Source organism: Bufo gargarizans, chromosome 2 (genome assembly GCF_014858855.1).
Source record: "Bufo gargarizans isolate SCDJY-AF-19 chromosome 2, ASM1485885v1, whole genome shotgun sequence".
Taxonomy (NCBI): Eukaryota; Metazoa; Chordata; class Amphibia; order Anura; family Bufonidae; genus Bufo; species Bufo gargarizans.
The window spans coordinates 397,254,847-397,272,477 of NC_058081.1; the positions used below are offsets into that span (position 1 = coordinate 397,254,847).

Genomic DNA, 17,631 nt, shown 5'->3' on the forward strand with positions numbered 1-17,631 from the left:
TTTTGTGCCCCAATGTTTTCATGGTAAACTTTTATTTATTTATAATTTTCGGTGATTGTATTTTATATTTTTCCATGTCACCATCTAAAGTTGTAAATAATCCTGAAATTTTAACCTTGGCCACTAGGCCTAAAATATGTTAAGACTTACTGTCTTGACAGCAGCTATACAGGCCATAGAGACTATGGACAGTAGGGGGACCATTGACTTCTATGGGAGAGTTTTCTACACATGCTCTGTGACCTGTGCAGAGGTCAGGAGGGAGCCGATAAGCTGTGATACCACCTATTGTAAATGGTGGACCCGGTGTTATCCGTCATTGCAAGTCTACCTGTAGGGATAATGATAATAGCTACTGAAAAGTTCCCTGTTCAGGACAGGAAATCATCACCTATTAGTCCTAGTGGCCAGTGTCAAAATTGCAGGATTCCATACATTTTAAAAATATAAATCGTGACAGAATTTTTGGTAATGTTATTTTTTATGGAAAATATTTTTTTAAACCTAAAAACATGAATGTCATTTTCTGACACATTCCCTTTAAAAATTGGCAAGGAAGGAGTCATGTATCCGTCTAGCACTGTTAAAGCTGTAACCAAAAGCTAAACAATTAAAAACGCTGTGGCTCCAAGAGCAACAGGACAAACTGCTGAATGTGTGGGACTGCCAGGATTACCTATAATTACTACAGGGAATTTTGTTTCATTTTCTCCGTAATATGAGATTACAAAGGAGAAAACATTAACAAAAAAATATATGGCAGCCTAAGGCGGCCTAAAGCCAAACATAAATAAGACTGCCACTGTGTTGGCCAACATGGGGTCACAACACTACAGCATTCACTATCATTTAGTGTGACATTGTGATCTCATGTTATGAGACTACAAGTGCACGGCTGAGTGCTGTTCTTTGCTTTCGCAATCAGTGGGGATCTCAGCACCCGGAACCCGACAGGTTAAAAATTCTGACATGTGAAATGTTTTCTGAAGCTGCAGTTACACTTTCAACTCCTCACTGTTCAAGATAGACGCCTGCGGTCATTAAAATAATAGTTTACTTTCAGTGGATAAAAATGTATCTCAGACATGTGACGATCACAAGGGAGGGCCCTGATAAGAATCTGGCCAGTCCTGCTCTACTCAGTCTAGACCATGCTCGGTGAGCGGCCTGCACTGCAGACCGATGGACCGTACTGGAGAGATCTGGAGAGTTATACACCCATAGATCTTCTCTTGTGTTACAGCAGGACTAGCCACGTACTTCAGCCCCTCATTCACTCACAGCTAACAGTTATCTTGAAGATGGTGAGTACCTGAAACACAAAAGGTGGACATTTATGAAGACCAGCGATTTAGACGCTAGTCTTCGTCCCTGCTGTAACAAGTGTAGAGTTAGGCCTCAAGCACACGACCGTATGCATTTTGTGATCCGCAAAAAATATGGATGACATCCATGTGCATTCCGTATTTTGCAGAACAGAGCAGCTGGCCCCTAATAGAACAGTCCTATACTTGTCCGTAATGTAGACAATAATATGACATGTTCTATTTTTTGGGGCGGAACGGAAATACGGAAACAGAATGCACACAGTAATTTAGTTTTTTTCCCAGATCCATTGAAATTACTGGTTCCATGTATGCTCCGCCCAAAAAAAAAAAAAAAAAAAAAAAAAAAAAAAGGAACGGACACAGAAAGAATATACGTTAGTGTGCATGAGCCCTTATCTAGAGGCCAGACATTACACTTGTCTAAATCTATGCCAGCTCCCTTGCTGCCGTAGATTTACACCATTTTCTATACCCAAAACCGGCGTAGAAAATTATAAATTAGAAGGGCCTCCTCGCCCACCCCTTTCCCCGCCTCCTTTTTTCACACCTGGTGGGGAAAAGTCACACATTGTTGTGCAAATAACCTTTGCGTCACAATCATTGACAGATATACACCAAAAAGTTGTGTATATCTGTTTGTAAAGGACCCCCACAGTTTATTAGAAGGTTCTACAACTTTCCATTTAGTGGAAAAACTGGAAACCCTTAAGGGTTTTACAAGATCTCATGGAATTACTATGTAAACAAACAAAACTGTACACTTAAAAGGGTATTCCCTTCTGGAACGTTTACGGTATACCACTAAATGTCAGATAGGTGCTGATCTTAGAGGCAGGAGCAGCATTCATCTCTAGAACAGGCCCCTGAAGTCCCATAGAACTGAATGGAGAGCAAGCTACACAAGCGTGGTCACCTCTCCATTCATCATTACAGGACTTCTGAAAATAGCAGAGCCAGTGTTCCGCTAGAACTCGCATACTGGCCATTTCCGTTGGGCCCATAGAAGTGAATGGGAGTGGTGGCCGGTCATGCGTGGTGCGCTCCCATTCACTTCTATGAGGAGAGCGCTTGGTGGTGGCCGGAATGGAGTCCTCCAGCCACCAGCTTGCAAGGCTCTGTTCCCGATATAGATGCGGGTCCCAGCGGTGGGACCCGCACCTATAAGACAATGGGGGCATATCCTAGCGATATGGCCTCGTTGTCTGAGATGAGACAACCCCTTTAAGAACAATGGATGCAAACATCTGAGAAAACCCCTTTGAGATCATACAAGTAACATTAGCAGTCTACAAAAAAAAAAAAAAATACCTTACTTTTAGAATTTCATCCACGCAGCTAACATCACCAGATGCTGAGGCCTGAAATACAAAAGTGACAGCTGCTAAAAGACATGGCAGAAACCAGCGAGACAATCCTTGCCGGGTGTCATTTGTAATGCTGAGACTCCTTCACATTCTTTTGCAGGTTAATTACAAAGCTTTATACTGACAACTATCTTCTGTAAAACCAGAGGGAAAAGTGGTGCAGACTGTTTCCATGAAATAACTAGTGCTTCCATCGTCAACCCCTAGCGATACAACACTGCTAAGTCACGTCGAGCTGATTCACCATGAGTGATACTAAGTGACGTGGTTAATGGCCGTGCAACCTTTGAATTGCTCTGTGCTTGGAGAAAACAAATTAGAAAATAATTATTGTATCCTTCTGGTGACCTAATCAGGAGGGGGGGTTTTGCTGGTAAGTTTTCTTGACGCGATCTAGACTTCCCACATCCTAGAGCATCAAATGTTTCATCAGCACAACCAGAAAGTGACATGTCAAAAGTTTTGACTATTGGGGGAGGGTCCGCACATACTGCAGATGGTGGTCTGGCTGGGTTAGCTGAAGAAGAGCTCGCAGAAAGTCTATCAGCCTATCTAGAGGAGCATGTGAAAACTTTTCCTTTTTTTGTACTTTCTGAACTCCAGGCTTCTACATGCAGCTCTTTCTATTCTTTTCTATGAGCCTCAACAAAATAGCAGAGCATGCTTGCTCACTTGACCCCCACAGAAGTGAATGGAGAAATGTGTCATCACCTCTTCATTCATTCTTAGCTCAGACATGACAGCAAGTGGTGGCTCCACAATAAATGGAAGAGAGTTCTGGGGATCCCGCTTCTGGAAATAGGTGCAGATCTGAGAGGTGGGATATTATGTGGGTATCTATGACTGGAAGTAAACTGCTCTAGTGCGACAGCATTTTCAACAGAAAACTGCAGTGTGGTACTGAATGTCACCAACAACGTGCTCAATAGGGAAAAAAAAAAAAAAAAGGAAAATCATACAGCATTTTTCAATTCTGGAAGGTTGGCCCTAGCCTCACTAGAATCTGCAATTTGTGCAGGTTCATAATAGTCACACAACTTTACATAAATCAATAGTACAATTTATGACATGTCTTATCAGTGAGAAATGTCTAGTTTTCATGTTATCAGCTTTTAACCCTCCCCCAGGGCCCTTTATACAGGCAGAGAATCCACCAGATAATCACTAACAAGCATTTAGCGATTATATGACGGTGTAAAGGTGCTGCTGATTACCCGATAAACAAATGAAATGCTCATTCGTCTGGTAACTAGATCAGTTGTTTGGCACCTAAATCATCGTCTGCCGGCGGTAAGTTGTGCTGCCGGCAAACAACGCAATCTCCTCCCATACTGTGGAGATCGCTGTATGTAGATGCAGTAGTCTCCGCGAATGACGAGCAGGTGATTGCAGGGAAGGAACAATTCCTTACTGACAATCGGTTGCTGAATTGACCCATCTAAAAGGGACCTTTAATCCTGTCCAAGATGGATCAGCTCCACAGGAGGATCATATTAGGCATGTCAAGACTGCTGGAGCTACATGGGCTGAGATTTAAAACTTCCTTTATTCACAATTATATAGGTTAGTATTTATAATGTTCTCCATGATCCTGGGGAGGCTTCTAAGTAAGAGAAGGTTAGGAAGCAGTTTCTCCTCTACTTTGCATGCAGTGGATGGCAGCTGTTCTTGACCTACCATGTCTGAGAGAACTGCAAACTATACATTCACTATACAGAGAGGAAACGTGATATAATGGTTATAAAAACAGTATTATTCCTCATGTACACACACTACACTACTAATACAAAGGTTAGTGACGGTTTAAGGTACATTAAAACAAAATGCAAATGCTGCAGATCATTCAGTAATACCAGGAGTGTGGATGAGATCTGAGCAAATACAAGCGTCCAAGTCAGACAACCCAACCTGCCATGAAGCAAACTATTTGGCTACGTTCACAAGGCAAGGATTTGTAAGAGCTAATGTGCCATAAATTTTAAGCATTATCTGTTGCAGAAAACCACAACTGAAAAACTGTTTTCTGTTGCAGATTGGTACACAGATTGGCATGTGGATTAGCTCCCAAATCCTGACAGTTTCCACAAAGTATGTATTTCAAAGGGCATGGAAAAATCGACTTACATCCAGTGGCTGAGAAGGGATCTTCAGTTTTGTTAAGTGTGCTTTAGAGGACTTCAGCTCACTCATGCTATTGCCTTGAGACTGGTTGCTGTAGTGTTCAGTGGACAATTTGGGTTCCATAGATTCCGGCCCATCCATCGGCCGTACATAAGCTGTAGGTTTCTGCAACATTGAGCTAGATTTAGACATTAAAGATGGTGGAAATGTTTGTGAGGAGTGCTGTCCACTTGAGAATGAAGGTGCTCGAGAAGGGGAATCCCAGTTAGCATCTGGGTCTCTTGGAGATTTGGAGCGTGGACGATCTTTGCTGTGGTGATCAATCCCATGAGAACGGGAATGGCTAGAATTTAAAGCAGCCTGCTTTGCTGGGCTGATGGACCGTGATTTTGAGTGGTCTGACCCATGTTGACCCTTTTTCCGGCTACTGCTATAGGGCTCCCTATCATGCCTTTGATTGCTGCTGCCACTGCTGCTCCTATGTCCGCCTTGTGAACCTGATGAGGAGCGTTTCTGGGACTGAGAAGACGTGCCTGCTGCAGGCCCCACAGGAGTCCATTTACTGCTCTGGTGTGAAGAACTATGTCTCTGATCCGCATAGAAGACTTGTCCTGATTTATCATCTGATGGAGGGGGTGGGGCGGTGTGCTTGGAAATTCCAAGTGACAAAGGTGGGTCAGTTATCATATCCTTCATCTCATCATAGTTTCCCAGCATACTCTTGATTCGGTTTGATAATTTATCTTCCTTGCTTGTCTAAAACAAGGGAATACAAAAAGAAAGGTTGCCATGAAATACCAGTATGTCAAACAAAATTAACAAATACACAGTCACATCATGAGGTAGTAACTGAAAAATGTACTCATTTTTGGTATATCAAATACTTCTTCCCCTGACAGCACTAATATTATGGAATAAGCAACAACAATAGAAAAGGAGGAGTAAAAACTGTATCTGAGTGAGTAGAGCTAAAAGGAAGATGAACTGGTCATTTTGATACTCTGAATGTCTATTTTTGAGGAGCTTTGTGAAATAAGGATGTTGATAACTCACATCAGCTATTTACTGTAACTTATGCTTGAAGGGGCTGTCTGGGTTCAGAGCTGGACATGACCCATTCTTCACCCGGGCAGCCCCACTGAGTGGAGCATTTCATGCTCCGATGCTCTCCCTCGCCCTGTGCTGAATCACACAGAGCTTTTTCTGCAGATCCAGTGTCGTACCACGAGTCTCTGCTAGGCAAAGGCCTTCGCCTAGCAGTGTTCCCAGTGGCATCACCGGTACTAATGGGCGGGCTGCCCCTAGGCTGTAAAAGGGGTTATGTCCAGCTCTGAACCCAGACAAGTTAAGGCTACACAGCTGTGATCAGGACCTGGACCTGTTTTTATAATTCCACCAAATTCCTAAATGATAAAGTACTATCTAATTGCCCATGGGAAAAGTCCCACGTCTATGACTGAAGTAAAATGGCACTGCAAGCAAACCAAGTCAACTGCAGATCAGGTTTGATCGCAAGTTACAAAAACATGAAGCAGTGTGCCATAGCCACAATGTAGCCCTACCCTGAGGCTGAATTCAGACAGCGGTCTGCTTTGTGCCAAGCACAGGAATTAAAAAGTGTAGTAAATCTATGCCATAGCTCTCACAACATAAAAGGCCACATGCGTCGAGTGGTCCAGCCCTTCCCAAAAATTGCACCTTCAGTGGAACACTTACATAGGGTAGGCAACTTAAAGAGTTACCACCATCTCAGCCATTCTTAAATAAAAACCGCGTGGGACAAACTGCCCGGCTGAATCTGTAACACCAACCACTCATGACTGCCATAGAGCAGCAGCTGTTCATTACCCAACCATGAATAACGGAGTCAGGAACCCTTTTAAATGTAGATTTTAGGAGAGAATTGAAATTTCTTTTTTACACAGCGTCAAGCATACAAAGCAGCAAGGCATATATTTTCATGTTGAGCTGAAATTTCACTTCAAACTAAATTCATTCCAACACAAAACCCACAGAGGTATAAATATAAGAGAAGGAACTCAAGAGTGAAGTCAAAAATTAAAAAGAGGTTATATAGTCACAAAAGGTCACGTCCTGGGATGGGAAAATGGCAAAGACTAAGATCACGACCGAAGACTGGTTACTGTGGAGCCCCTGGAAACTCCACTAAAGATATGGAAGTGGCAGTTTTAAAATGACCTGTGCCCAGTACATTACATTTACACCGAATTACTTGGACATTACAAATACTCTGCTTTCATAGGTCCTACACCTTATTAGAAGTAGTGACCCAATAGTAGAGCAGGGCGGCTGGCAGCAGGTTTAACAAAATCAGGAGGACAGCAAGAATACATGACACTGCAACCTGCATTTGGCAGAGGTATTTGCATGGTACCAGTGGGAAACTCGTTTTTCCAATTCGGTTGGATTGCACAGACAAACTCCTAGGTTGTGGAAGACTTCTCATGGGGATGGAATGGGGTGGGGAATCAATATGGTCTCTCTCTCGGCAGGTGACAAAAACTTGTGAAATTAGCTGGAGTATGACTCTTTCATTTTATATTCCGGTCAAATGCCCGGGCTGTAACGGCACACATTTACTTTATTTTTTTGTGTTCACTGTGTACACATTTGTAGTGTTCACTAGGATTTTCAGGGTAGCGGCACCCTTACAGATCCCCCCCCACCCCTGAGGTCTGGGGAAGGGGGAAATGTGTGTTGCCATATTGGTTCCTCACCCCCCTGCCAACCCCCTTGGACTCTCCCTTCGGGCAAAGTCCAGACCTTTGTTGGAGCTCCTGGCTGACGCCCTGGGTGGCAGCCGAGGCAAAAGCCGGGAGCACAGATGGGCGTACCATCGGCTTCTGCTTCGGATTGCAATTTGTCCCGGTCCCTTGCAGGAGCCATAGGCCCGGAGGGATAGGGAATGGTTTGTGGGGGACCCTTCTCTTATGAAGATGGCCTGCGCTAGAGCACAACCTAGTGCACGTTTTTGTGTGGCACGCTGCACGATTTTGTTGCACAGGGTGAAGAAAGCACGTACAAACCGGATTCCAAAAAAGTTGGGACACTATTCAAATCGTGAATAAAAACTGAATGCAATGATGTGGAGGTGCCAACTTCTAATATTGTATTTAGAATAGAACATAAATCACTGAATAAAAGTTTAAACTGAGAAAATGTACCATTTTAAAAGGGAAAAATATGTTGAATCAGAATTTCATGGTGTCAACAAATCCCCAAAAAGTTGGGACAAGGCCATTTTCACCACTGTGTGGCATCTCCCCTTCTTCTTACAACACTCAACAGATCGGACCGAGGAGACCAATTTCTCAAGTTTAGAAATAGGAATGCTCTCCCATTCTTGTCTAATACAGGCCTCTAACTGTTCAATCGTCTTGGGCCTTCTTTGTTGCACCTTCCTCTTTATGATGCGCCAAATGTTCTCTATAGGTGAAAGATCTGGACTGCAGACTGGCCATTTCAGTACCCGGATCCTTCTCCTACGCAGCCATGATGTTGTGATTGATGCAGAATGTGGTCTGGCATTATCTTGTCTAAAAATGCAGGGTCTTCCCTGAAAGAGAGGACGTCTGGATGGGAGCATATGTTGTTCTAGAACCTGAATATATTTTTCTGCATTGATGGTGCCTTTCCAGACATGCAAGCTGCCCATGCCACACACACTCATGCAACCCCATACCATCAGAGATGCAGGCTTCTGAACTGAGCGTTGATAACAACTTGGGTTGTCCTTGTCCTCTTTGGTCCGGATGACATGGCGTCCGATTTCCAAAAAGAACTTTGAATCGTGACTCGTCTGACCACAGAACAGTCTTCCATTTTGCCACACTCCATTTTAAATGATCCCTGGCCCAGTGAAAACGCCTGAGCTTGTGGATCTTGCTTAGAAATGGCTTCTTCTTTGCACTGTAGAGTTTTAGCTGGCAACGGCGGATGGCACGGTGGATTGTGTTCACTGACAATGGTTTCTGGTAGTATTCCTGAGCCCATTCTGTGATTTCCTTTACAGTAGCATTCCTGTTTGTGGTGCAGTGTCGTTTAAGGGCCCGGAGATCATGGGCATCCAGTATGATTTTACGGCCTTGACCCTTACGCACAGAGATTGTTCCAGATTCTCTGAATCTTCGGATGATGTTATGCACAGTTGATGATGATAGATGCAAAGTCTTTGCAATTTTTCGCTGGGTAACACCTTTCTGATATTGCTCCACTATCTTTCTGCGCAACATTGTGGGAATTGGTGATTCTCTACCCATCTTGGCTTCTGAGAGACACTGCCACTCTGAGAAGCTCTTTTTATACCCAATCATGTTGCCATTTGACCTAATTAGTGTTAATTGGTCTTCCAGCTCTTCGTTATGCTCAAATTTACTTTTTCCAGCCTCTTATTGCTACTTGTCCCAACTTTTTGGGGATTTGTTGACACCGTGAACAAATTTGAATCAACGTATTTTTCCTATAAAATTATACATTTACTCGGCTTAAACGTTTGATCTGTCATCTACGTTCTATTACAAATCAAATATTGACATTTGCCATCTCCACATCATTGCATTCAGTTTTTATTCACAATTTGTTTAGTGTCCCAACTTTTTTGGAATCTGGTTTGTACTTTGGGCTTTCGGAAAGATTAAAAAAATAAAAATAAGACTCTTTAAGGGCCCTAAATATTGCATTGTTTTGCCTTGGCGGGGAACTGTATCAAAAACGTAAAACAGATTTCTCTTAAATGTTAGCAGGTCTATGCTTTTTTTTCTAGGGACAAAACTAACAAACAATAAATCTGCCTAGGCTACTGATGCTTGTAAGTGGACTTCTACTAAGAGCCCTAACCCCATGGAATTGTTAGCAGAGAAAAAATAAATAAATACATGACGCATTTCGGGGGAAAAAATAAATAAAAATATGTAAGAATACTTGGATAAACTACATGTAATAAGAGTTTAGTTTATTTTCTGTTCGAGTATGGAAGCCTATATAGCAGAATGCTTTATAAAGGTTTACGTGTAAGGATAGGTTGTCTTTGTCAGACACCACCAATGGAGAGAGTGTCATAATTTTCACTCAACGTAAGACTTAAAAGCACTAGCTGAATTAAAGGTGTAATTCCATCTAATAAAGTAGGATATGTCATCCCATTATAAGCAGTAGGGGGATCTGACTTCTGAGATCACCACTCACCCAGAGATCAAAGAATTTCAAGCACTGGCTCCTGTGGAGGGAACTGCAGCCGACCTAATTCCACACAAGCAGAGTTATGCTGCAGTTGCCTGCACAGCGGGAGGGTGGGGTTCCACTGTAGATAGAAAACTTAGAAGGGGACCCAGCACTACACCAGCCCCTTCAGTCAGTGGGGATCCCAGAGTATAGAACCCCACCGAGAAAGTGATGTCACATCCTAGATAGGGAATGCACTTCAACGGCAAATTAAACAAATGTACCCAGTGTAATAGAGAAATGATGCTTGGTGCAATTACTCTTTAATCCAGAAGCAATTACCTCATGAGTCAGACCAGTTTGGTGGAGGTGGATGCATTAATTACTCAGAAAAACACATTTACGAGCCAGGACATGTGTCAAGCAATGCAACCAATGAGGATTCCAATTCTGAAGGGAACGCTCTGGAAGCCATGCATCCTAAAGGGTAATTCATAAGAACTTCCTACAGCAGGGAGTGCAATACAACAGTCGGCAGATGAAGGCTTGCCACGGGAAAGCAGAAGGATTATCGCCGTGTAGCACACTTACAACTTTATAAGGTTCAGCAAAGAGAGGAGAAGTAGATTGAAAGGCCTCTTCGCCCTGCTGGATTTCTTGATTTCGCCTTTCCCTTTCTTTCATACGCAGCACGTTCCGTTCTTCACGGTTCATATTGCTACAAAGAAAGACGTACATAAAGTCAGCATTTCAACAGTTAACTGCACTATTGCGCCCACAACAGAAGCCTATTTTGGAATGGGATGTCATTCTACCAAATGCAGGAAAGAACCTCTTGAAAATGAGCAGACTATACACAAATTCGAAAGGAACGACGCCCGTCTTCTTGGAGGCTGGAAGCCAATAATTGATATTATGTAATGCCTGTAACTTAGAAAAACACACACTTGTGTATGGAGGTTGCTAAGGTTGAAAGCTGAGTAAGGTTACAGAAATGAAAAAGCCATAGAACCAGTTTATGACATGACACTCTTAAATTCCACCAGCATCAAGCACTTTTTCCAGCAGATTAAGACTGATGTCACACATGAGGTTTTTGGCGTTTTTGAGGTGTTTGGGGGATTTTTATTTTTAATATTTACACTTAGGGGAATCTGTCATCAACTTTACGCGGACCTGACTGAAAGCAGCATTAGGCTACTTTCACACTAGCGTTCGGGTGTCTGCTTGTGAGCTCCGTTTGAAGGGGCTCACAAGCGGACCCGAACGCATCCGTACTGCCCTAATGCATTCTGAGTGGACGCGGATCCGCTCAGAATGCATCAGTCTGGCAGCGTTCAGCCTCCGCTCAGCAGGCGGACACCTGAACGTTCGGGTGTCCACCTGACCGTGCAGATCCGTCCAGACTTACAATGTAAGTCAATGGGGACGGATCCGTTTGAGCCACAGTGTGTCATCTTCAATCTTCAAACGGATCCGTCCCCCATTGACTTTACATTGAAAGTCTGGACGGATCCGTCTGAGGCTACTTTCACACTTAGAAATTTTTTAACATTATAATGCAGACGGATCCGTACTGAACGGAGCCACCGTCTGCATTATATGAGCGGATCCGTCTCAGACGGATCCGCTCTGAACACAAGTCTGAAAGTAGCCTAAAGTAGTGACAGAAATGCAGATTTCAGCGGCGTGTCACTCATGAGCTAAAAGTAAGTGGCTGCCGAGAACCAGCATCATAATCATTACAGCCCAGGCCTGGAAAAGAGTCAAATCTATCTAAGAAGAGTCATGGCTATCCATAATATCCTGCACTTCCCGACCATCCGCTGATGATTGGCAGTTCTCTCCTAAAGAGGAAGGGAGAAAACTAGGTAGAAGACTGTCAGTCATCAGCAGGTGGGCAGGTAGAGCAGGACTTCATGAATAACCATGACTCTTCTCAGGTGGCCGTGACTCTTTTCGAGGCTCAGTCTGCAATGATTGTGATGTCGGTTCTCCGCAACCACTTACTTTAACTTATAAATGACAGACCGCTGAAATCAACTCGCTTGTCTTTACTTTATTCTGCTGTTAGTATGGGCAGCATAAAGATGATGACAGGTTCCCTTTAACTCACCAGCAGTATTCTAGTAGTGTCGAGGATTAATCTCGATAGATTTGGTATTCTGCAATCTGCCCATCTACGACACTATTTAGGAGTGAGGAGAGGGTTTGTCTTAGTAGATTTAGGCTAGGGATACATGACGACATTTGTCGTGCAACATTGTGTTGCACCTATGTCGCACAACAATTTTTGCACTGCGACACAGGCGCCAAAAAAAAAACATTGTGACTGTCGCGTCACCATAGACTATCATTATAAACATTGTCGCTCGACACATGTTGCAGTGTAGTTGTGACACATGTCGTGTAAGCCTAGCCTAAAGCTAGGGCTACAAGACAACATTGTCGCGTGACAATTTTTATAATAATAGTCTATGGTGTCGCACTGCGACACGACAGTTGCAAAAACAAAAAAAAACAAAAAAACAGAAATTGATTTTTCTGTGACTGTCGCGTTGTAGTTGTGCTCTGTGTCGCGTGTGTAGCCCTAGTATTCTGCAGTCTCAATATGGTTATAAACCAACTCTCCCAGGACACTGAAAAGAAAGTCTTCCTAGCTATGGCACTATTTAGGAGAGATGGGTGTGGGTGTCATCTTGATAGATTTAGCATCATTTCCTTTCTATACTGCGTAGAAAAGTGCAGTCTACTGTGCTTTACTATGCAGTGTGCTACCACAAAGTGTTATACCCTTGCCTTTTATCCCCTCCTTGAACATTAGGGCCTATGAATGACATGTTGCTGCAGCCTCACTGCCCCAGCTTTTTAATCAAGTGTTCGCATCCTGTCTCCTGAAACAGAAGATTCATACTTACTTCTGCTCCACTGCTGCGGTCCTCCGCTTAGCCTCCACATTGTCCATCTTCCAATCCCTGCATTGCTTTCTATTTGCGGTGCATGACCATGGCTTCATCGGTGACATGCTGCTTGTGGCCATTGGCTGGACCAACACATGGACACAGCAAAGGCAGCAAAGAGGACCGGAGCAGCAGGGAGCGGGTAAGTTTGAATCTTTATTTCAGGGGGCAGGCTGTAGACATTTGATAAAAGATTATTATTACCTGAAAGCAGCTTTAAAATAAAAAAATAATAATGAATATCCTCTGCACTATGTCAGCATTATTAATAATTTACAGATATACTGCACATTGTAATTGTCCTAAGGGTCCATTTACACATCTGTAGTGTATTGAGGATCCGCATTACACCCGGCCGGCACCCCCATAGAACTGCCTATTCTTGTCCGCAATTTGCGGTCAAGAATAGGACATGCTCTATTTTTTTTTCCGGAGCTGCGGACCGGGAGATCAGTGCGGCGCTCTGAAAATGCAGACAGCACATAGTGTGCTCTCCGCATGCATTCCGTCCCCATAGAGAATGAATGGGTCCCATTATACAGAGGAGCGAATAGACCCCAACATGTACAGTAACAGTACAGACCAAAAGTTTGGACACACCTTCTCATTCAAAGAGTTTTCTTTATTTTCATGACTATGAAAATTGTAGATTCCCACTGAAGGCATCAAAACTATGAATTAACACATGTGGAATTAGATACATAACAAAAAAAAAGTGTGAAACAACTGAAAATATGTCATATTCTAGGTTCTTCAAAGTAGCCACCTTTTGCTTTGATTACTGCTTTGCACACTCTTGGCATTCTCTTGATGAGCTTCAAGAGGTAGTCACCTGCAAATGGTCTTCCAACAGTCTTGAAGGAGTTCCCAGAGATGCTTAGCACCTGTTGGCCCTTTTGCCTTCACTCTGCGGTCCAGCTCACCCCAAACCATCTCGATTGGGTTCAGGTCCGGTGACTGTGGAGGCCAGGTCATCTGGCGCAGCACCCCATCACTCTACTTCAGGGTCAAATAGCCCTTACACAGCCTGGAGGTGTGTTTGGGGTCATTGTCCTGTTGAAAAATTAATGGTCCAACTAAACGCAAACCGGATGGAATAGCATGCCGCTGCAAGATGCTGTGGTAGCTATGCTGGTTCAGTATGCCTTCAATTTTGAATAAATCCCCAACAGTGTCACCAGCATAGCACCCCCACACCATCACACCTCCCCCTCCATGCTGCACGGTGGGAACCAGGCATGTAGAGTCCATCCGTTCACCTTTTCTGCGTCGCACAAAGAGACGGTGGTTGGAACCAAAGATCTCAAATTTGGACTCATCAGACCAAAGTATAGATTTCCACAGGTCTAATGTCCATTCCTTGTGTTCTTTAGCCCAAACAAGTCTCTACTGCTTGTTGCCTGTGCTTAGCAGTGGTTTCCTAGCAGATATTCTACCATGAAGGCCTGATTCACACAGTCTCCTCTTAACAGTTGTTCTAGAGATGTGTCTGCTGCTAGAACTCTGTGTGGCATTGACCTGGTCTCTAATCTGAGCTGCTGTTAACTCGGATGAACTTCCTTTCCTGGGGCGGTCCGCATGCGAGCCAGTTTCTTTGTAGCACTTGATGGTTTTTGTGACTGCACTTGGGGACACTTTCAAAGTTTTCCCAATTTTTCGGACTGACTGACCTTAATTTCTTAAAGTAATGATGGCCACTTGTTTTTCTTTACTTAGAATTTGTATTATGGCAAGAAAAAAGCAGCTAACAGTCTATTCAGTAGGACTATCAGCTGTGTATCCACCTGACTTCTCCACAACGCAACTGATGGTCCCAACCCCATTTATAAGGCAAGAAATCCCACTTATTAAACCTGACAGGGCACACCTGTGAAGTGAAAACCATTTCAGGTGACTACCTCTTGAAGCTCATCAAGAGAATGCCAAGAATGTGCAAAGCAGTAATCAAAGCAAAATGTGGCTACTTTGAAGAACCTAGAATATGACATTTTCAGTTGTTTCACACTTTTTTGTTATGTATATAATTCCACATGTGTTAATTCATAGTTTTGATGCCTTCAGTGTGAATCCACAATTTTCATAGTCATGAAAATAAAGAAAACTCTTTGAACGGACACACTGTCCAAACTTTTGGTCTGTACATACATTGTATGACCCACATCATGTTTCTTCAAACATAAATGACAGCCACTTGAATGTATTGTGAGTAACACCAAATTTAAAGTTGGGCATCTCTAAGGCCTCTTTCACACAGGCGTCCCGGATTTGCTCCGGATGCTTCCTGCATGTATTTCAGGGGAAGCCTGTGCGAGTACGCACACAATTTCGGTTAGTTTTGACTGCAATTGCGTTGTTCAGTTTTTATCATGCAGGTGTTCTGTATATTTTATTATTTTCCCTTATAACATGGTTATAAGGAAAAATAATAGCATTCTTAATACCGAAAGAATGCTTACTAAAATGTCGATTGAGGGGTTAAAAAATATATTTATAAAAATGTACTCACCTCCTCCCTATTGTTTGCGCAGCTGGCATAGTCTTCTTTCAGGACCTGCAAAAGGACCTTTGATGATGTAATCGCGCCCACCACGATGTGAGCGCGGTGATGTCAGCGCAGGTCCTGCTGAATGAAGATAGAAGATTCTATCTTCATTCAGCAGGACCTGCACTGACGTCACCGCGCTCACCACGTGGTGAGCGAGATTGCATCAAAGGTCCTTCTGCAAAGAAGCTGAAAGAGGACAAGCTAACAAGAGGATGAGGAAAGTAAATTATTTTTTTTAAACCCCTCAAGCAACATTTTAGTAAGCATTCTGTATTAAGAAGGCCATTATTTTCTTTTATAACCATGTTATAAGGGAAAATACAATCAATTGACTTTTATCAATATACTAACATCTCCTAGCAACCATGCATGAAAATCGCATTGCATTCGCACTTGCTTGTGGATGCAATGCTATTTTCACGCAGCCCCATTCATTTCTATAGGGCCTGCGTTGGGTGAAAAAACGCAGAATATAGAACATGCTGCGATTTTCCCGAAACGCACAGATGAGTGAAAAATCACCGTTCACGTGCACAGCCCCATTGAAATGGATGGGTCAGGATTCAGTGTGGGTGCAATGCGTTCACCTCACGCATTGCACCCGCACGGAATTCTTGCCGTGTGAAAGGGGCCTAAAGGAGAGAACTGCCTTGCAAATATGTGTTAATCACATGTCCAAGACAGATCTTTTTATCCCCAGGTAGTAAACAGGGAACATTACTATTGAATGACAAAGCAGAGATCTTGAACACAAAGGAACTGACACAAAGTATACAGCAGGCCCCTCTAGCTAGTGTTAGGACTATATAAATTAATCAGTAAGTACAATATAGGATTTCATGAAGCCCCTGCACTTTTGACTGCTTTAGCCAGGCAACAAGTGTATTTGTGCCAACGGTTATTTTTAGGAGGCTAATTGATACCATGTATAAATGTGGAGCACCTACCAAAGCCTTTCTAATCTTACAGCAGCAGGTGTCCTCTGCATAGGGGGATACATACAGTATATGTAGACTAGAGGTGGGCTAAGGAGCCTTCCTCTGCAGGGACCCATTCACACAGAGCATTTTAAAGTTTAATTCAATTTTGCTGAAAGCCCACCAGCATTTATTTATGGATGGCAGTGCTGAGCCGCAACTTAAAGCTGCAGCCATGTCAGGAACGGACATGTCCCTTCTTTGTGTGGTCACTGCTATAAGGAGACGCTCCATGATCCTCAGCGCTATCATCCCCTTGGGATATATGGGAGGCAGAAAGGACACAGCAGTGGGCAGGTTTTTGGTGTAATTTGAGCACAGTCTGCGCCAAAATTACGTTGTAAATCCCGCTGTGTGAACATACCCTAACAGTGAGCCAGCATCAGTGTGTACAGTGCATGCTGAAGACAGATTTCCTTATCATTGCTCACTTAAAGCACTGCTAATGGAAAACTTCACAGCCACATTTTTAATAAAAGTAAAACAGTATATAAGTATATTCCAAAAATAACTATTCTGGATATCCTAGAACGCTACATTCTACCGTTTCTATGCATTAGTCCTAGAAACACATGAATAAATTCATAACTGGGTGTTACCAGTTGGTGGCGTGTCCCTACAAATAAAAAACCATGCCAGTGTAAGACCGTGTATGGACAACCCTCCAACCGTTAACGCCCAGTTGCAAATTTGCACGGACCAACACATTTATATGAAAAGACGCTCCGGAACGGCTATTTATGAGGTGTCCAAGCAGTGGAGGTTCCCTGGTTTCCTGCGTGGGTCACGTCCGCGATGACAGCATGCAGATCTTCATGTTTTAAACAAGCCTGGTAATGCTGAGATTTATGGAATTCCTGCTCACTGCTAAACACTCCTTACCCTGCTGTTCTGCAAGAAGCCCCTCATAGGATCAGGTTCACACGGCACAGTTTTGACAGGTCACTGTGGAAAAGATATAGGGGCAGATTTATGAAGACTATGCTGTCCATAGCAACAAATCATAGCACCGCTCTCAATCTTCAAGAGCAGAATACAAAAAGAATACTGGGCTATGGGCAATAGCAAGTTCCCTGAATCTTCCCAATAGTCTATAGTACAAAAGCACCGAGTGGTAGTAGTTACAGAATGATGCAATGAATGAAGACAGGCTAT

General features: G+C 43.2%; 1 protein-coding gene across 7 annotated transcripts in view; it reads right to left on the bottom strand.

Moving 5' to 3' along the window:
* AFF4 (AF4/FMR2 family member 4) overlaps nt 1-17,631 on the bottom strand; it is a 116,747-nt gene that overhangs the window by 54,681 nt on the left and 44,435 nt on the right. For 2 of the 7 annotated variants that reach the window (XM_044280834.1, XM_044280832.1), the window contains exons 3-6: nt 12,913-13,127; nt 10,586-10,712; nt 4,817-5,569; nt 2,642-2,686 (exon numbers count right to left, since the gene is read on the bottom strand). In XM_044280834.1, coding sequence (XP_044136769.1) covers nt 2,642-2,686; nt 4,817-5,569; nt 10,586-10,712; nt 12,913-13,034 — 1,047 coding nt within the window. In that variant the 5' untranslated portion in view covers nt 13,035-13,127. Of the gene's footprint in view, nt 1-2,641; nt 2,687-4,816; nt 5,570-10,585; nt 10,713-12,912; nt 13,128-17,358; nt 17,381-17,631 lie in introns of those variants that run through there. The other 5 variants (XM_044280836.1, XM_044280835.1, XM_044280838.1 and 2 more) reach the window with 3 other exon arrangements.